The sequence below is a fragment of the Pempheris klunzingeri genome, chromosome 9 (assembly GCF_042242105.1).
Source record: "Pempheris klunzingeri isolate RE-2024b chromosome 9, fPemKlu1.hap1, whole genome shotgun sequence".
In the NCBI taxonomy this organism is placed as follows: domain Eukaryota; kingdom Metazoa; phylum Chordata; class Actinopteri; order Acropomatiformes; family Pempheridae; genus Pempheris; species Pempheris klunzingeri.
In genome coordinates, this window is record NC_092020.1 from 26,068,984 (window position 1) to 26,090,225 (window position 21,242).

Genomic DNA, 21,242 nt, shown 5'->3' on the forward strand with positions numbered 1-21,242 from the left:
CAAAGTTTGACAGACAGTTCAGAAACAGTCAGATCGACTAACAAACCTTCAGTAACATCGCTGATAAAAAGAATCTGAATGCTTCTTTAAACACGTGTGTGCAGAGGACTGAACGAACCCTCCAGCAGGCGGCGATACCTTCTGGTAAACAACCAGTTAAAACAGTTTTTCTGCACATTTACATTTCCTCCACTCAGGAACATCCCTGCCACATATTGTGAAAGTGAAGAATCTGTTCAAGATGGAAACTGAAAGATTTAAGGGGAAACAAAAATCATGATGACTAAAATCTGAGCTCAACCGTCCGTTAATCGTGTTTTTCAGCTTGTTATCAGGCTGATTTTAGGTTTTATCTTCATCCCACGTGTCCTGTGCAGCCGTGACTGTCAGTCCGCCTCACCTTTCTGGACCTTGTCGCAGAGCAGGTAGACCTCCTCTCCTCCGCTCACGCAGCCGGCAGTGCGATCCATCCTCACGATCTTCAGGTTGGAGGCGTTCGGAGCCTCTGAGGGAGGAAAGAGACACACAGCAGGTCACCAGACTGCAGAGAGCTACTACAACACCGAAACCAGAGAATATTCACATACAAGAAGCTGAAATCAGGAAATCTGACTTTTAGATACATTTAAACTCTTTAAAATTACTCAAATGGATTAATCCATAATGAAAATAGCTTGATATGTCAGTGTTCAGCCATTTACAACCAGGTGTTTGAGAGGATACTTTCTGTTTAATGGCTTTTATATTCTTATTTGAACCCAAACCAGCATCTTTTCCTGAACCTAACCAAGTAGCGTTGGTGCCTAAACCTAACCGAACTGCAACTAAAAAAACAGAAAAGTAATAAAAGAAAAAAAAATATGCAAGTTTACAAATAAATAAATGCAGTTTTGTGTCTCACACAGAATTTGAATCCAGTTTTCTGATATGAAAGTCGTGTAACTAAACCACTCGACTTCAGTCTGAAAAGGAATTCCTCGTTCTTTACACAGCGTGATCGAACCGTCTGGTCATCTGCATTACACCTTCGACTGCAGTCCCACCCACCCGGAGAACACCATCGTCAAATTTGCAGACGACACGACGGTAGTGGGGCTGATTTCAGGGGGAAATGAGGAGGCTTACAGAGATGAAGTGAACAACCCTGCACTGAACATCACAAAAACCAAGGAAATCATCCTGGACTTCAGACGAAACAGCGTCGACCCCGCCCCCCTTGTACATCAACGGCGAACGCATAGAGAGAGTCCAGTCCTTCAAGTTCCTCGGCGTCCACATCTCCGCAGACCTCTCCTGGACAGCCAACACCACAGCGTTGGTCAAGAAGGCCCAGCAGCGGTTACACTTCCTGAGGGTGCTCAGGAAGGAACATCTGAACACACAGCTGCTGGTGACCTTCTATCGTTCCTCAGTTGAGAGCCCGCTGACCTACGCTGTCTCGGTGTGGTACTCCAGCTGCACCGAGGCCGACAGGAAGAGACTACAGAGGGTGGTAAACACGGCGCAGGAGACCATCGGCTGCCCTCCGCCCTCCCTGACTGACATTCACAACTCAGCAGGGCCAGGAACATTGTTAAGGACACCACTCACCCCGGCTCCCACCTCTTCGACCTGTTGCCCTCTGGCAGGCGCTACAGGTCCATCCGTTCAAAAACGAATAGACTCAGAGACAACTTCTTCCCCAAAGCTGTCACCTTTTTGAACTCTGATCTGCACTGACGTTTCTGCACTGATGCCACTTATTTAATTATTTATTACTGTGTTATACTTGTTTTTGTGCACTTTAAGGAGCTGCCCTTTTTTTAATCTCATTGTACCCAGTACAATGACAATAAAGGCTTTCTGTTTCTATTTCTATTTCTATCAGGCTGCAAATAAACACTCCATTAACTTAATCAATTGATTGTTGCAGCTCTACTGAAGCCACTTTAAGAGCAGATGAATCATTGGCATGTTTGCTCTGTCAGACACGCTCATATCGCTGCTGCAGCCTCTAAGAGACAATACGAAACAATAAACTGGAAAAAGGGGCTTTTACAAATGCTGAGTCAAAAACCTCCTGAGAGGATTAAAAAAGGGAGGATTAAAAACACCAAAACGTAAAGTCTGAGTCTGAATCTAAAGTGAAAGTGCAGAACTGTCGTCAGAGCGGCTGAGAGGAAGCTGCAGGGTACGGAAACCAACTCAGCAGGAAGAGGGAAATGAAACCAGGCGCCCTGACACGACACGACCATAACCCTCAGCTGCAGGGACGCCGCGATCTGTCCGAGCTGAATAACGTGAGCTACAGTCTCAGAAAACACAGAGCGGAGAGAGTTTCATCTGTCCTAACACACTCCCCCCACCAAACGCTCACCGACAAAACTTGAAAAAGACACAATCAGAAGCATAAAACACCGAGCAGATTATTTCATTTTGTTCACACTTCACTGTAATCCATTCATTTTGTGTTGTATAATTTCATCTATTATTTAAATATTAGTATTTTTTCTTATCTTTTATTGTTTATTCAAACACACCAGACTCCATTGACAAAAACGGTAATTTTACCTCACAGAACACAGGACTTTCTGGTGGACTGCTGCCTCTATTGGTTAGTTTGTTTGTGTTATTGTGTGACTTTAGTGCTTTGAAGGTTTAGTTCGGATCCAACAAAATATTTCTGTTACACTCAATAAGACAAAGAAACTCCCCGTTCAAGGCGGCAGCAGACCAGCAGCTCCTGTGTTTTGAGGGGTAAAATTCCTGTTTTTCTCTATGGAGTCTGGTGGCTTTAAAGAGAGCGATGTGACAGCTGTTTCTATCTCTGTAGGGATCCTTTCATAATGCTGTCAGACACTCAGAATAACAATCTGAGCCTGTCAGTCACTTTTAGCAGATAATATCATAGTGAAGATGATCTACTGGATCAATTCCAACACTTTTTGTACCTACCAGTTAATTAGACACCAGAATATGTTTGAAAAAGTGGAGCCCAGAATTAAAAATACAGTGGTTACCCTTTAATGAAAGCAGCCTACAGAGCACAGATGTGTAACAGTGTTCAGACTTACTGCTGTCGTAGATCGGTTCAGACACGACGGGCTCGAGCCGTCTGGAAAAACCTCCGTCGCTGTCGAGGAGGAACGCCGTGAACATGAGCCGAACCACGCTGAGGTCCATTTCTTTAGCCTGAAGAGACGCCACGCTGCTGATCGCACTGCGCTGGTGGTCTGAAGGGAGAGGGGGGGGGGGGCAAACAACGAATTTATTTAAAGGCAAAACACAGAAAGGAAACTGTTTTATGGTTCATCAGACACACAGAGCCTCAATACATCTCAAAATATGTGACATGACATAAGATGCTTGATTTTCAGAGAGTGAAGGGAAATCTTTTCTGTCCTCACTTTCCAATCTGTCCGGTCAAAGTCTGAAACGTCACTAGGTCCTCACAAAGACACCAGTACAAGAACACACACACACACACACAGCAGCACATACCTGTGAGTTCTCGAGGGACTCGGACTTCCCCCTGCAGGGCGTCGATCTCGGGGTGGATGGCTACTCCACAGTTGTACCCCATCCTGAGGGCCTCGATCATCCTCTCCTCCAGAGTCTTCGCCACGTTCTTCTTCGTCACATGGAGGATCCCCAGGTTTGGAAAACTAACGAAAAAATACCCCACAGTCCTTACTGGGGTTCTTACTGTGTGTGTGTGTGTGTGTGTGTGTGTGTGTGTGTGTGTGTGGGGGCTGCAGACCTGATGTTGGAGTCTTTGGGCTGAAGGTCAGCGATGCAGATCCCTTTGTCGCACTGTTTCCCCACCAGACTGTGAGCGTGAAGCTGAGGGACGGGGGTCAGAGCCGTCACCAGCTGGACTACCACCCGGGCCGGACCCTGGTAGTTACTGATCTGAATCACACACACACACACACACAGAGCACGTTTTACACCTCAGACTAGCAGATTCACACTGAATCTCACAAGACTTTTAATTCTCTGAATGTAGAGAAGGAAAAAAGGACTCTGATTGGGGCTGATAAAGCTTGACGGTCTCATCCCTGCAATCAATCAGTCTTGTTGTCAATGTTGGTCTTAAAAACTGAACAATTGATAAGTTAACCCTCTGCTATCTAAACGCTGGTGTTTCTTCTTCTGGTGACGTCATTTCTTGGAGGACCTTCTTCTTCTTCATGTCCCTAAAATGTGTCCAACCTCAGCTAAAAGGTTCCAGAAGTCACTAAAGCAGAATGAGTGAGAAAAGACTTCAGACTGGAGAAACATGGAGGAAATCCAGGAATCAGACATGTTGTTCATCAGAGGAGACTAAAGAAAGACAGAGAACATGTTGATCCAGAACAACAGTGGATGTAGAAACAGAAACTAAAGATCTGTGAACCTCCAGAAGAGATCTGAACTGTTTCAGGTTTTACTTTCTGAGCGACGGAGATTTGATAGAACAGAAAGATTTCCCCAGAGCCTCCATTGGTGTTTCTGCTTATTGTCCTCATGGAGGCTCCATAGACCTCCACTACACACTATAGACCTCCACTACACACTAACACACTGACTAACTAACACACACACACTATAGACCTCCACTACACACTAACACACTGACTAACACACAGTGGGGGGGTGGGGTGTTTCTACTGGGTTATTTGTAAGAGTTACAAACAAATGACTCAGTAATGAACGGCTGCACTCATGGATTAGTCATTGAACTATTATTAAAAAGAAGCCTTGATGTCCATTTTTAGAGACTAGCTTGGTCACCTGTGCAGATACATTTAGCTCACATTGAAGTTTAAAGGGCGCCTAATGTGAAGAACGGCTGGTGTGGAAAGTCTGAACTTGTGACTGCATCATGTGGTCAAGGTGTCACATCAGATCTGAGTGTGCCTGGACCCATCAGATGACTCAAACACAGTTTGTTTATGTGTCTCTGGTTCAGAAACACTTTCTCCCGATACGATGACTCACAGACGTCATCTTATTCAAAGTAATTTTACTATTTAATTATCATGATATTTTTATCTTGGCCCCAAAAGACCAAAAGGTTTCATAGTGGAAGAATAAACAAATTACTCTGAGTGCATAGATAAACTTAAAATCATTTACATAAGTTTGTACAGAAAATATGAAGAATCTTTAAGGGTAACTTCTGTAGATTTAAACCTGAGCCCTGTTTGACTGGTGGGTAGTAAAAGTGTTGGAACTGGTCCAGTAGATCACCTCAGCCAGCAGCCACCAAACGGGCTGCAATGGCTGCAACGTGATCCTTTGGGACAACTGCACCTGATCACAGTAGGTCCACTAGAAGAGCTTGTTTGATCCACTGACAGGCTCAGAGTGTTATTCTAAGTGTGTGACAGCATCATGGAAAGGATCCCTACAGAGAGAGACCTGGAAGATCCTTTTGGTTTAACCACAAACAGCACACACACCAGACTACATTCACTAAAACAGAGATTTTAGCTCACAGAACACTGGTCTGCTGCTGGCTTGAATGGATAGGTTCTTTGTCTTATTGTGTGTCACACAAAAATTGTGTTGGATCTGAACAAAACCTTTAAAACACCAAAATCACAAAATAACACAATCAAACTAACTGGTGGAGGCAGCAGCAGACCAGCAGCTCCTGTGTTCTGTGAGCTAAAATCCCTGTTTTTGTGAATGTAGTCTGGTGTGTTTGCAGAGAGCGATATAACGGCTGTTTGTGGTTAAACCAAAAGGATCTTTTGTCATTGCAGCTGTTGATAATTTCATGTCTTAACCTTGTTTGCACAAAATAAAACTGAGAAATCTGAGAAACACCAGCGTTCAGCGAACAATTGGTGATTTTAAGTTACGACTGAGTTCATAAATAACGTTCGGCTGGAGTAAAAGTGAGACAGTGTTGACAACAGTGTTCACAATCTGCCTAGATAAGTCATTTTACTGATAATGTTCACGTTCTTTACATTATAAAGCACCACAGCCACTATTTAAAGGCACATTCAGCTTCATAAATACAGATCTACACTGTCTCAAACACAGAGATTAGAATCTGAATACAGATCAATCCAGTTTGGTTGTTTCAGAGATCAATATACAGGTTCTGTGAACTGTTAAATAATGGCTGTAACAAATTAAACTTGAATGAGGAAGGAGACAAAAAAACAGACTGATTATGGCTGCATTCAAGAATCCAGTGTCTCCAAAAACAACCTTTAATATTCTTTTCTCCGGGAAACAACATGAAATCTGACTCTTCCAGTCTATTTTTATTTTCATTTATCTATTTTAAGTGTATTGATCGGCATTGTTTTCTTGTTCTTGGTTTCCTCTTTTTCTTCAGTGTCTCCCACACACTGATTTTCATGTTATCTCACTGCTTTATTGTTACTGAGCAGTTTTACATAAAGGAAATCAGATTGTAAAAAATACGGTTCCTGTTTCTACTCTGTGTGTGTGTGTGTGTGTGTGTGTGTGTCGTGTCAGTGCAGGTTCACGCCTGCAGGAACGTTGCAACGGCCCGAAAAAATAAAAAAATAAACACAAGCCCACTTCCTCTTCCTGGTGCGGTCGACCAATCGAATAGCTCCAGCAGACAAATCCAGTTCCTAGAAATATGCCGCATGTTGCCGTTTCATGGTTTCCTGGCTCGATGGTGTTCAAACTAGATCATGTGTAGTATTTGGAACTCCCAGCAGGTTGAAACAGCTGGGAGGGTGTTAGTATCTGTCAGTGAGGTGTCTGTGATCAAACACTGAATCTGATTGATCCTGATGCAGAAGAACAAAAAGTGTCTGAATTGCCTACAGATATCTGACAGCTGTAGGAGAAAATATGAAGAATCTTTAAGGGTAACTTCTGTAGATTTAAACTTGAGCCCTGTTTGACTGGTAGGTAGTAAAAGTGTTGGAACTGGTCCAGTAGATCACCTCAGCCAGCAGCCACCAAACGGGCTGCAATGGCTGCAACGTGATCCTTTGGGACAACTGCACCTGATCACAGTAGATCCACTAAAAGAGCTTGTTTGATCCACTGACAGGCTCAGAGTGTTATTCTAAGTGTGTGACAGCATCATGGAAAGGATCCCTACAGAGAGAGACCTGGAAGATCCTTTTGGTTTAACCACAAACAGCACACACACCAGACTACATTCACTAAAACAGGGATTTTAGAGAACAGAACACAGGAGCTGCTGGTCTGCTGCTGCCTCCATCAGTTGGTTTGTTTGTGTTATTGTGTGTTCCAAAAATATTGTGTTGGATCCAAATTTAATCTTTAAAACACCAAAGTCACACAATAAAAAAAAAAAAAAACCTGATTGAGACAGAAGCAGATTAAATGCTCCTGTGTCCTGTCAGGTAAAATTACTGCTTTTGTCAATGAAGTCTGGTGGCTTTGACTTAACAGCTGTTTTTGGTTAAACAAACACACTCTGATATCATTTACATTGATAAAACCACAGACTAGTTAATTGTGCTTTATTATGAAGTCACAAACACAAACAAACTGCCTCAGTCTGTTAGTTTCTTTGTGTTACTGTGGTTTATACAAATACTTTGTTGGATGTGAACTAAAGACACCAGGTAGGTAGTAGGTAGAGTAGATTTACTGTTATATGACTCCTATAGTCAAAACTACAATACAGTATTATCATTCTAAGGAAATGAGTCCAGAAACATGAACTGAACATCAAAGATTTCTGAGAAAATTCTTTAAAATGTGTCTCCTTCCTTTCTCACTTTATTCTTACTGAGCGTTTTTTTTTTTTTTTCCGTTGCACCTGAGGCTCTGCAGCAGTCAGCAGTCTGTGGCGGCGCTGAAGTGCACGAACGTGAAGTAGGACGGCGGTCTGTCAGTCACAACAAAGGGTTAAAACGTGTCGGTGCTTCTGGGCCCGAGTGGGCGCTAACACAGATATCACACCTCTGGATGTCGAGCTTTCATCTCTGAGATGAAACTAAATACCTTTCCAGCTTGTGACGCAACACCACTTCCTTGTAATTACATGTGGGTGTCATGGGAGGAAATTCCCAACAGACATGAAACACTGCAGAGGTGTGTGTCTGTGTGTGTGTGTGTGTGTGTGTGTGTGTGTCACACTGGGACAAGTCCAGGCCAGCAGGAGACTCTTCAGAAGCTCCTTCAACCAAAAGTTCGTTAGTTAGTTAGTGACGCTCATTAATGTCAGCATTAGAGGATCATGTCTGCATTATCAAACCTTTTTGTACGTAGTTCGGTGTCTATACAAAAAGTGTTGGAATTGGTCCAGCAGATCACCTCAGGCAGCAGCCACCAAATGGAGGCTATTCTAAGTGTGTGACAGCATCATGAAAAGGATCCCTACAGAGAGAGACCTGGAAGATCCTTTTGGTTTAACCACAAACAGCTGTTATATCGCTCTCTGCACACACACCAGACTACATTCACTAAAACAGGGATTTTACCTCACAGGACGCAGGAGTTGCTGGTCAGCTGCTGCCACAGTATTTTAGCTTGTATGTGTTATTTTGTGTTACACAAATATTATGTTGGATCCAAACTGACTTTTTAAAACACCAAAGTCACACAATAACACAAACAAACTAACTGATCGAGGCAGCAGTAGACTTAAAAACTCCCGTGTTCAGCTTGGTAAAATTACCATTTTTGTCAATGAAGTCTGGTGGCTTTGAACAGAGCAATATCACATCTCTGGTTGAACAAAAACAATCAACAGACACTATTTACATTAATAGGAACAGACTAATTAATCATATGTTCAAACGCTCCATTTATGGAGTCCAGCTGCAGTCAAACACAAACAAACGTTAATTCATAAACAAATTATTCCAATATTAATTATTAGCTCTCACAAAATACTGTTCCGTGGTCGCCTGCTGTTGAATGACTTTATCTACGCCCTCAAATTAATAATCAATTACGACTTGTTTTCATTCTGTTGAATTAATAAGCTCATGCAAATAAATTAATTTCATGACGACATTGTTGACAATTTAAAAGGGATGAAAGATAATGGTAAAAGGTGAACGTATAACCGCTTACAGCATCTCTGTAATTAATCAAGAGTATTTATTTCCTGTAAAAAAATAATTGCTTCAGTTCCAGCATCATGTTTCTTCATTGATTATTTGATTTAATTTAATCATAATTTGTGCAGCATTCCACGATTTTATGCTGATGACAGTGTGTTATTGCTTGCTGGCGTCAGGTCGGTAACTTTTGATTGATTCATTCATTTATTATAGACAGTATGACCTTTTTCCCCTGAAATGACTTAATTTCCCCATCAGAGTGTCGGTGGTTTCACATGTCAGTTAAGATTAATTCAACATGTCTGTAATTTCTGAATAATTTCACTGGAAATTCCTGGATTTTTCCAGTGAAATAACTTTGTAATCTGGTACTAGACAACTTCCAATTCATTAAATTAACCCCTAGAAAGTTTTTTAATGTGAATTTTATATATATATATTCTGAGATCAAGTGAGTAAATAAACAATGTTCATATTGTGGACTTTCTTTTAGGGAAATTCCTATTTTCCCCCCACATTTAGTGTCACTTCACAGATTTTATTTCAGGAAACTTCTGAGGAAAAGTTTGGGGAATTACAGACTTATAAAATAAAAACAAATCTGCTTGAGTTACTCAAGGGCATAAATTATGGATTATGATGATTTTATCAGTGAAAAAGAAAACTGATTTCTGATGAAGACGTCCTCACAGAGAGGTTTGATGAGTCAGAAACATCTCCATCACCAACAGGAGGGGTTTTCCCGCTCCACAGCCTCAACACGCCGACAACAACACGCACATGAACGCATCGTCTGTCTGACGCAACTCAAAACCAACACAGAGACACAAACAGACCTGTGGTTTGTTCTTCTTGACAGAAAATATGAACATGTCAATACATATTTTCAATATTTCAGTCTTAAAGGGAAAAAAATATCATTCGCTGACATGGCAACAATAATAATAATAATAATAATACAGAGCTGGGAGGAGACGGTCATTTTGTGAGAAAAAACTGAATTTTTGAGATTGAAGTCACAAATTTACAAGTTAAAAAATTTGGATATTTTCTGAGATTAAAGCTTCAAATTTACAAGAAAAAAAAACCTCACAAAAATAAGTTTTTTTTTTGTGTTTATGAGTTTGTATCAGCCTCATCACACCATAGACGACGACGCTCGCTGTGCAGTGTGTCCAATTATTCCTCCCCTTTAATAATTCGTTGGAAAACCTGATTAGTCACCTTTACAACCAGGTGTGGGTGGCGCCCCCTGCAATATCCTCAATGCAGAGAGATATCGGACCCAGTGGTGATCCCATATCTCCAGAATCTGGCACCGAACTCCATCCTCAAGCCAACTGAACACGTGTGGGATCAGCTGAACACATGAGGAGGATCTTCCACACGCTACTGAGGTCCCTGACTGTAAAATGAATAAAGTGAAAATGGCCAATATGTGTTGTTGTTTTTTTTTAATCTACCAAATCTACCTAATTCACCAAGCAACTCACAACAAGAGTGAAGACCAACAGGAGAATATTGCAGGGGATTTTGGCACATTTCTTTGGGGGCGCTACTCACACGTTGAGTTTCGTTGCTCATTCCACAGAAGCACGATCATTACAAGTTGTACAGGTGACTAATCAGGCTTTCCAAATTTCCTTGGTATTATTAAAAGGGGAGAAATAATTGACTGAAATAACGTTTCCAAACTTTTTGAGGAGTTTATATATATAACCTCCCAGATTAAAGTTGTAAATTAACAAGAAAAAACAGATACTCTGAGATTAAAGTGGTAAAATTCACAAGAAAACAAATTATATTCACTGAGATTATTTAGGTATATTTATGGGAAAGAAACTTTGATATTCTCTGAGATTAAAGCTGCGAATTTACTAGATAGAAACTGACACTGAGATTTACATGGTATATTTACGAGAAAAAAAACCTTCAAATTTATGAGAAAAAATTCTATTGTTTGAGACTTAAGTGGTACATTTGTGTGGAAAAAAATGGATATTCTCTGAGATTTAAGTCACAAATGTATAAAAAATATTTTAAAATCTATTTAAAAAAAACCTGAAGGTCAAATTCAAGCACTTTTCAAGGATTTTCAAGGTACATTATCAAGCTTTTCCAGCATCTTTCAGCTGTGGTAGATTTATTTTATTAATCCGTTTCAAGCACTTCCTACAAAATCCAAGCACTTTTCAAACCTTTAAAAAAAAAAACAAGTATTTTGTAAGGATTTCCAGCACCTGTGCGGATCCTTACACAAAATTCACTTATTTTCCTGAAAAATTCCTGAAGTAATTGAATCCAAACCCACAGACCTGCTGATTTGTTTTAAGGTCCATTAGAGGCTACAGCACATTAGAAGAACATGTGTGGGGATGTGTCTAAATTCTGGATCAAATCAAATTTTGCTGGTGTTTTTTTGCTCAGCGAGCGTCAGACTGCAGCAGGAATCTGGGGATTTCCTGTCTCCTCCGGTTTGGTCGGAACATGTGGGAGCTTCAGAGGCCACAAAAAACATCAACAGACACAATGAGACGGGAAACTTCAGCTCCTGTGAACCTGCGAACGCCTCACAGGGACACGACTATAGTCTGGGGCGGGGACGGATTACTGCTACTAATACTACTAGTACTACTACTGCTACTAATACTACTAGTACTACTACTGCTGCTTCTAATACTACTAGTGCTACTAATACTACTAGTACTACTACTGCTACTAATACTACTAGTACTACTACTGCTGCTACTAATACTACTAGTGCTACTACTGCTACTAATACTACTAGTACTACTACTGCTACTAATACTACTAGTACTACTACTGCTGCTACTAATACTACTATTGCTACTACTGCTACTAATACTACTAGTACTACTACTAGTAGTACTACTACTGTTACTAGTACTACTACAACTACTACTATTACTGGAACTACTGCAACTACTGCAACTACTACTATTACTGCAACTACTACTATTACTACTGCAACTACTACTATTACTGCAACTACTACTATTACTACTGCAACTACTGCAACTACTACTATTACTACTGCAACTACTACTATTACTGCAACTACTACTATTACTACTGCAGCTACTACTAGTACTACTGCAGCTACTACTAGTTCTACTGCAACTACTACTGCTACTACCACTACTGTACAACTTCTACTACTAATAATAATAATAATGATAATAATAATAATAATAATAAAAAATAATAATAATAATGCAAAATGCTGTTTCTGAGTTCCCTTTAATGACTAAATAACTCTGCCTGAGAGGGATTCATTTTCATTTTCATTTCCAGCAGAACCAGAAGCTGAAGGAACAGCAGCAGCTTTCACTTTTAAAACATCATCACACCTGATCCTCTGGTCTGACATGAGCGCCACAGTGAAGTCCCGTTTCCTCGCCTGCACTAAACACACCGAGGCACAAAGCGACCAGCTCTGCTTCTCCTGCTGGGAAAACTGTCGACTCCATACAGGTCAGAGTTTGTGCAACCTGCACAATAATGTACTCTGATGACAAACTGGTGAAAACACACCAGCTGATTTCTGCTCTTATGTCTAATAAAACACATCAAATCCTGCATTGCCCTTAAATTTTAGAACAATCAGAGTAAACCCATCCTCCACTGGCCTTAAAGTTCCCACGCCTATTAAGTCGACCTACAGAAGCAGAGCGAGGACGGCGCTGAGAGAAAAGACAACAAACATCCTGAGGGCAGAGAGAGTCGGCTCGCAGCTCTTCGCTCTGCAGGAAACCGAGTGTTTCTGCAGACGGAAGCCGACCGCAGTCTATAATCACTTCCTGGACATCGTTTCACGCTGGAATCAGGTGTGAAAGTCAAACACAGTCAGTGAGGCTTTTTAAAGACGCCGAGCGGGCCAGACCGCCTCCTCTAACAGAAACAGAAAGTGTTACCTTGACGGTGGGGTAGGTCTTCCTGTTCTTCTCGCTGGAGGCTCCGGGCAGACCACCGTGGGACGGACCTTCACAGCCGTACCTGAACCTGAAGCCACGCTGGGACACACAGACACACACATTTTATTCTTCCTGTTCCTGCTTAACATTTTTATTTTTATTTTTTCTTATATTTTCTTTTCTTATATATTTTTATTCATATTTTTTTCGTAAAGCACTTAAAGCTGCGTTTTATGTATGAAAAAAATCTGTATACATTCATTTTAATTATCATTATTTACATTGTATTATAACTTTATTACTGCAGGTAATTTATCATCTACTGTGCTTTTACTTTACTTCAGTATTTCTTTATTTGTAAAGTACTTATTCATTTTGGAAATAGCTGATAAACACATACTTATTAATCACTTAGTTATTGGTCGAACAGAGAGCAGAATCAGTCTGCATCATCTGCCGCGGTGCTTTTTAGTTTGTCTGCGTGTTTATTTAAGAAGGGGCACATTAATTAACATCATTAATTATGACAGATTCAACTGTACGAGCTTCCCGTCCACCTTGGTTTCAGGTTTACAGCTTATTTTCTGTGGTGGAAACTTTAAATACATCAACTTCTACCTGAGTAGTAGTAAAGTAATGGAACAAGGGGATGTTTATTTATTCAAGGTCTTGATCATTGCATGTAAGAGGGTCATCACAAGGAGTTGGATGAAAACTGATCGCCCGCTACCTGGACATTGGTTGGACATTATTGACGAAATCTATACCATGGAAAGACTAACTTATCACTTGTCAAAAATGGAGACGTTTAGGGAGCTTGAAGCTGAATAAAGAGACCGTGTGGACCTTTTTGATAAACACTTGCATAATAAGGAGTAAGAACGGCCCCTCGTGTTTTCCCTTTTGTTTGTTTTTTTTCTTTATTTCTATCCTTGGAAAAAAAAAAAGGAGAAAAAACAGTTGTAAAAAAAATGTCTTGAACTCAACTTCTCAGCATTAATCATTCTCACACGTCTTCCTACATCTGATCATTCTCATCACTGTGAACTCCTACGATGAGGCAGCAGCAGGAGGAGGAGGAGGAGGAGGAGGAGGAGGAGGAGGAGGACAGGTGAGTCTTACCTGTTTGGGCTGCTCCACGATGTGCAGGAACGGTCCGTCCACTGAAACCACAGAGACACTGATTCAGCTTCACACAGTTTTCCGTCTTTAGAGTCAAGTCAGCGTCGTTTTGGTCTTTTATAAACTACCTTAAAGGGCTCCACTAACAAATCAGCAGCAATTATATCAGAAGAAGAGTCGTCCTTCACTGTCCTTCAGGTGTCACACCAAACTCAGTTTTTTTGGAGTTTTGTTGGTTGGAAAATGAGAGACACCACATTAGAGCCCCCACGCTCTGTGGTGAACGCTGCCTGTCGGCTAACGGTAACAATCACTCAAAATGACCTGGTTTGCTTTGCAGTCACTCACATTGATCGTCCGCAGCATCCTGGCTGCTGCAGCCATTTCCTCCCTCATCATCATCATCATCATCATCATCATCACCACCAGACTGAGTCACTCCACAACCACAGCGACAGTCAGCAGAGGTGGACGAAGTACTGCAGTAAAAGTACTAATACCACAGTGTAAAAATACTGAGAGTAATAGAGGAAATTAATCTATTGATTGTTTGGTTTATAAACACTAAACTGATTTTTTGTCAGTCCAGTGGTTTAAATGTTAATTTATGTATAAACTCATATTCCATTATGTTATCTGTAAAATTAATTGATTAATTAGAATTTAATCTGTCTGTTATTCCAGTGATTCACATCAGACGCTTGCTGCAGTGAGAACTGAAATTTGGATTCCTGATTTCTCATATTTTATCCTCTTCTATGATTTCTTTCATTTAAAGGGTAACTCCAGTATTTTTTAAACCTGAGACCCATTTTTACATATTTGGTGTCTAAATAACTGGTAGTAACTTACAGAGATTGGCCTTTTTGTTTAAAGAGAAAGATCCTTTCCGTTTAAGCAGAAACAGCTGTCGTTACATCGCTCTCCTCAAAGACACCAGACTCCATTGACAAAAGCAGGAATTTTACCATGCAGAACACAAGAGTTACTGTTCTGCTGCTGCCTCCATCAGTTAGTTTGATTGTGTTATTGTGTGATTTTGGTGTTTTAAAAGGTTTAGTTCAGATCCAACACAGTAATTATGCAACACACAATAACACAAACTAACTAACCAGTAGAGCTACATCTAGACCAGCAGCTCCTGTGTTCAGTGAGCTAAAATCACTGTTTTTGTGAATGTAGTCTGGTGTGTGTGCAGAGAGTGATCAGTCATTTTTAAAATCCCATTAATCATCATTTGTATTGGAGTTTTTGGAGTAAAAAGGTATTAAACTAGCAGCTGTATGGAAACATGTATGATGGCACCAACAGTCCTGCTGTTGATATGTGACGGAGGAACTGAAGCTGCCTCTACCGATGACTCACATTCATTACTCACATTTAAATGTAAAGAGGAGATTCTTTCCCCTCATCCTACACATCTATAACCAGCCTCCTGCTCCATCGTTACCTCAGAGTGAAGACACAAAGAGGGAAGTGAGAGCTCTGCCACGCCGCCCCACTCTCACCACATACGACACGCACCAGCACGTCATGAAACTCATCTTTCACATTACGATATAAATATACGTGTGCCTAAATTTATGCAATCACTCTTTTCCCAAAGAGAATGTTTCTGAAACTGTGAGGCAGAGCAGGACACTTTCTGTCCCAAAATACAACATCTGTTCAAAACCACATTGACAAAAACAGTAATTTTACCTCGCAGAGCACAAAAGCTTCTGGTCTACAATCACCTTTATATTTCATCTTGTTTGTGTTTTTGTGTGTTACATAGATATTATGCTGGATCCAGACTAACCCTATAAACCACCAAAGTCAAACAATAATGCCCGCAAACTGCCTAATCGAGGCAGCGGTAGACTAAAAAACTCCTATGTACAGCTGGGTAAAATTAGTGGTTTTGTCAATGGAGTCTGGTGTCTTTGAAGAGAGCTATAGAAAGGCTGTTTGTGGTTAATCAAAAACAATCTAACACTATTTATATTAAAACAACGATTCCACATAATCTTTTAACATTATCAGCTTCTGAAGGAAGGAGCTATGTACATTTACTCAAGTACTGTACTTGAATACAAGAGAGTACATTTTTCTTTTTTTACTCCACTACATTGATCTGACAGCTTCAGCTATTTTGAGAACTATTTGTGAACTAATGGTGGTCGGACTTGTTCTTCCTGATTGTAGCTTCTGATCTGAATCATCTCAGTGTGTTTTTTTTTATTTTTAAATAACGTTGGGCTCATTGTGACGCCACTTCTCACTGTTTACGTCATTTTTTTTACAAACCAAACAATTAGCATATTGGTGGAGAAAAATAATCACCAGCTGCACGCTAAATAAACAGTTCAGAGCGTTATTCTAAGTGTGTGACAGCATCATGGAAAGGATCCCTACAGAGAGAGACCTGGAAGATCCTTTTGGTTTAACCACAAACAGCACACACACCAGACTACATTCATAAAAACAGGGATTTTAGAGAACAGGACACAGGAGTTACTGCTCTACTGCTGCCTCCATCAGTTAGTAAAATTACTGTTTTGTACTGCAACTGGTTTCTGGTTGAACAAAAAGAGTTTTCTGTAGGGATCCTACCAGTTATTTAAATATATATAAAATATGTAAAAGTAGGATCCAGGTTCAAAAATACTGGAGTTAATCACTGGAATACAGTAAAAACCTGCTTTTACATGAATAATAATAATAATAATAATAATAATAAGGAATAATAATCTAATAATTTATAACAGCACAGACACGTTTCTGCACACACAACCTTTACTACACTTTCCTCATTATACTCACATACTTTTACTGTAGCATCATCAACATGGTATTAGTTCTTTTACTTCAGTAAAGGGTCGGAGTACTTCCTCCACCGCAACGGTCCAAACACCAAAACAAAGATCTAAATGTGTGACAGAATCAGTCAATCAATCTTTATTTCTATAGCGCCAATTCATAGCACGTGTTATCTCAAGGCGCTTTGCATGAAGAGCAGGTGCAGACCAAACTCTTTCATTAAGAGCCAACTCAAAGTCCACTCGCTGGTGGGTTGAGATGCTGCCAGCCGCTCCAGCGATCATCGTTACAGCTGCTGGCTTTTCCACAAAAGTCCGCAAGTCATCTCTTGGCTCGATAACTAATGAGCTGTCAATCACACATGCTGAGCTTCCTGCTCAGCCACTAAGCACTTCCAACCACCAAATAAATAAAATAAAGAATTCCCCCAAAAGTCAAGGGACGCTGGTTACTGGTGACATTAATAGCCGGTCAATATGACAATAAATATCTGCTAAGATGATAAATATTCCATTTACATTGTGGTAACTATCCTTTTAATATCCTGGTTGGCTTAATATCAAGACAAGTGTCAACAGGAAGTATAATGTTGCCATGGAGTCAGCTAATTCGCTGTGGGCTTCACCCTGAGCTCTGTTATTTTAGCCTATACTGGTTTACATTTTAGCTCCATTAAAAGTGAGCCGAATTATTTGTTAGCCACTCCAGTTTGCAGTGGACACTTAGATGAGCAGATAACTAACGCTGGATCGCAGCGACACTGACGGAAACCTAAAAAACATGAAGATTCTCAGGCAGGTTCTGTAGCTTCTTTTTTCTATCATTTCTAAGTGGATGTATGGACGTTTATTCACGATGGACATTAAGAGATGATTTGACTGTTGTGCTTCTATAACATACCTGCATGCGTCTGTCCCTCTAACCTCACACAGCGTCTTCACCCCCTCTTCAAATCTCCCACTTCTTTTTCACTTTAAAAACCTCCCGTCTACAAAATGTCAGTCTGCAAATGGTTCATTTTGTACGACCAACAGTCCGAAACCCAAAGACATTTAGTTTACCGCCGTATAAAGCAAAGACATCCACATATTGGAGAAACTAGAACCAAAGAGTTGATTTTAAAAATAAAAAAATCAAAAAGGTGACAACAAGGCGTTCCTAAACTGTGATGCAACACTTCAAACTATTGTTTGAACCAGGAAGTAAAGACCAAAAAACAACAAAATAGAAGCTAAAAACTGATAAACATTAATAGGAGCTGATAATATCAACAACACTCAACTTTTACTGAACTCAAAACTTCATTTCAGGACAACAGGCCAAACTACACCTACTGATGAAGACGAGTGAGTAACTGGATCTTGAGTTGGCATTGTTTTGTCTACATCTGTTAAAGAATAACTCCAGGCTCCTGTCTGTCCACATCCTGGTGTCTGACTGACTGGTAGGTAGTAAAAGTGTTGGAACTGGTCCAGTAGATCACATCAGTCAGCAGCCACCAAACAGGCTGCAATGGCTGCAACATGATCCTTTGGGACAACTGCACCTGATCACAGTACGATCCTTTTTTTTTTTTAAATCATAACCAGCTATTACATCGCTCTCTTCAAAGCCACCAAACTCCATTGAAAAAAAATAGCAATTTTACCTTGCAGAACACTGGAATTGCTGATCTACCACTAACTTAATCAGTTAGTGTGTTTGAGTTACTGTGTATCACCAAATGTATTGTTTTGGTTCTGAACTAACCTTCTGAAAACACTAAAGTCACAAAATATCACAAAGAAACTAAGAGACCAAGGCAGCAGTAGACCAGCAGCTCCTGTGTTCTGTTCTCTAAAATCACTGATTTTGTGACTGTAGTCTGGTGTGTGTGCAGAGAGCGATATAACGGCTGTTTGTGGTTAAACCAAAAGGATCTTCCAGGTCTCTCTCTGTAGGGATCCTTTCCATGATGCTGTCACACACTTAGAATAACACTCTGAGTCTGTCAGTGGATCAAACAAGCACTTTTAGTGGACCTACTTTGATTACTCGGCTTATGTTGCAGCCCATTTGGCAGCCACCAAAACAGACACCAAAATATGTACAAACAGGGTCCAGGTTCAGAAATTCCAAAGTTCCCCTTTAAGACACAAGTTTGGTGTGACACACCTACACTGTTTAACAATGAATAGTTACCGTTTAATAGTTTATCAGTTCATAAAGTTGAAAGCTGCTATCACAGACATGAAGAACAGAGAGTTTCCCTGATGCTTCTGCCACCAATACGGTCACATTCAGCCATTTATGACAGAATTATAGAAGAAATGTAGTTAATTAGATCCTCATTAACTGCAGCTCCTGGCTCTCACATGTTCAGTTTCTGTTATATTCATCTATGCATTCTTCAAACCAGACTCCATTGACAAAAACAGTATTTTTACCGCGCAGGACACAGGAGTTGCTGGTCTATTGCTGCCGCACTTGGGTAGTTAGTTTGTGTTATTGTGTGACTTTGAGTGTTTTAAAGGGTTAGTTTGGATCTGAACTAACATGTTAGTTTATTGACAGAGACAGCAGTAGACCAGCAATTCCCATGTACTGCAAGGTAAAATTACTGTTTTTGTCAATGGAGTCTGGTGGCTTTGAAAAGACTCCTGCTTTCTTCTCCAAACTGCTGAACACCATCTACTGTAGGTGATACACTGACTATGGAGAAGGACCTCAGAAAACCACACTTTAAAAACATGTGAACTGTCCCTTTAGGCTCTCCAGCAGCAGTATGAACGTGTGGGTCTCACCTGTCCGCAGAGACGGGTTCTGAGACATCGCAGGAAAATGTGGAAAATCCCACGTTGAATCTATCATGATGTTGTCAAAAATCTGAAAGAAGAATGCAGACATGAAGAATGACACCAGACACCAGACTCCATTCACAAAAACACTAATTTTACCTCACAAAAAACGGACATTGCTGGTCTACTGCTGCCTTCATGAGTTAGTTTCTTTGTGATATCTTGTGACCTTGGTGTTTTTAATAAGTTAGCTCAGATCCAATACAATATTTGTGAGCACAAAATAACAACCAATTGAGGCAGCGGTAGACCGCCCAACTCCCATGTGCTGTAAGGTAAAATTACTGTTTTTGTCACTGGAGTCTTGTGGCTTTGAAGAAAGCGAATAACAACAATATTTTTGTCAGTGAATATAACTTTTAGTAAAACAACATATTTGATTCATTCTAAAGAGATACTTCCTGTGAAGATGCAATAATTTCCCAGCATGCTGTGCTGTCAGAATAGAAGGAGAATAGTTAAACATGAGTTTACCTGGTTGGAAGTATGAAGGTAGTGGTCGTCTCCAGCCATGGTGTCTGCAAAGGTCAGGTACATCGGTTACACCCAAAGCAGTGGTAAATATACAAGAATAACCACCAACAACTAAATAAAAAACATGTGATTACACTATTCAATTATAATTACATTTTTTAAAAGCTAAAAACATTAGAAAGTGCACCTAAATGTCAAGTTAATTTGTCTTAATCATAACATTTCTGCATTTATAATGTAATGCATGATATAATGTCAGCCAATAAACACGCATTAGTGTTATTTATTAATCAATAATCCCTCAGTGACACTTGTTGCTGCTGTGCACCGCGCGTTCCCGCACCGGTTACACATGGACGCGCCTGTGAGAATAGCGCTAGCTCCCTGGCTAACAGCTAGCACTTACCGGACTGTTGCTTCTGTCATTAATCAATAACCTGTTAATAACCGTCCACAGCACCGACAGGGGCACAGCGGGCTGTCTGACTGTCCGCTCCGTGTCACAAAGCGGCCTTCGGGTCCCGGTGCAGTCCGCTACCTGTCCGAGCTAACTGGGTGCTAGCCCTGAAGAGTGACCCTATAGGAGAACGTAACACGAAACTCCATTCACAAATCTGCCAATTTAACGGTTCGTCACAAGTCACCTTAGGACGTTGAGCTGCAGATATAAGTTAACATTAACATCACAGTCACGTAAGTCCAGTCCTGTTTTCAGCAGGTGTAAAACTCCCATCAGTCACTTATAATAAAAGTTTCAGCCTTTCCTGTAGTTTGTCCGCTCACCCAGTGTCTTCTGCGAGCAACAAAACGTGGAAATCCGGCGGGTTGAAGCTACTGTAGAAGTTATAACTTCGACTCGAATAAGGACTTAACGTTGAATATGTACACACCGAATTCACCAGAAGCTGTCAGAAACATAAGAAGTGTCTTTAAAGCCGATGTAAGACATTCGCGTGTTTGCTGGCAAGTGTGAATACCTTAAGTTCCCATTTTTAACACTAAGTTTGGTGTGACGTTGTCGAAGTTACCTGGCTAATAAGGAAGTGAGCAGCACAACAAAGCCA

At 40.6% G+C, this 21,242-nt stretch overlaps 1 protein-coding gene across 1 annotated transcript in view; it reads right to left on the bottom strand.

Moving 5' to 3' along the window:
• Positions 1 to 20,675, bottom strand: part of nfkb1 (nuclear factor of kappa light polypeptide gene enhancer in B-cells 1) — a 32,829-nt gene extending 12,154 nt beyond the window's left edge. The window contains exons 1-9 of the mRNA XM_070836322.1: positions 20,585 to 20,675; positions 20,179 to 20,222; positions 19,651 to 19,732; positions 14,066 to 14,106; positions 12,944 to 13,042; positions 3,740 to 3,891; positions 3,481 to 3,644; positions 3,054 to 3,212; positions 401 to 505 (exon numbers count right to left, since the gene is read on the bottom strand). Coding sequence (XP_070692423.1) covers positions 401 to 505; positions 3,054 to 3,212; positions 3,481 to 3,644; positions 3,740 to 3,891; positions 12,944 to 13,042; positions 14,066 to 14,106; positions 19,651 to 19,732; positions 20,179 to 20,217 — 841 coding nt within the window. The 5' untranslated portion in view covers positions 20,218 to 20,222; positions 20,585 to 20,675. The remainder of the gene's footprint in view (positions 1 to 400; positions 506 to 3,053; positions 3,213 to 3,480; positions 3,645 to 3,739; positions 3,892 to 12,943; positions 13,043 to 14,065; positions 14,107 to 19,650; positions 19,733 to 20,178; positions 20,223 to 20,584) is intronic.
• Positions 20,676 to 21,242: the final 567 nt, after the last annotated feature.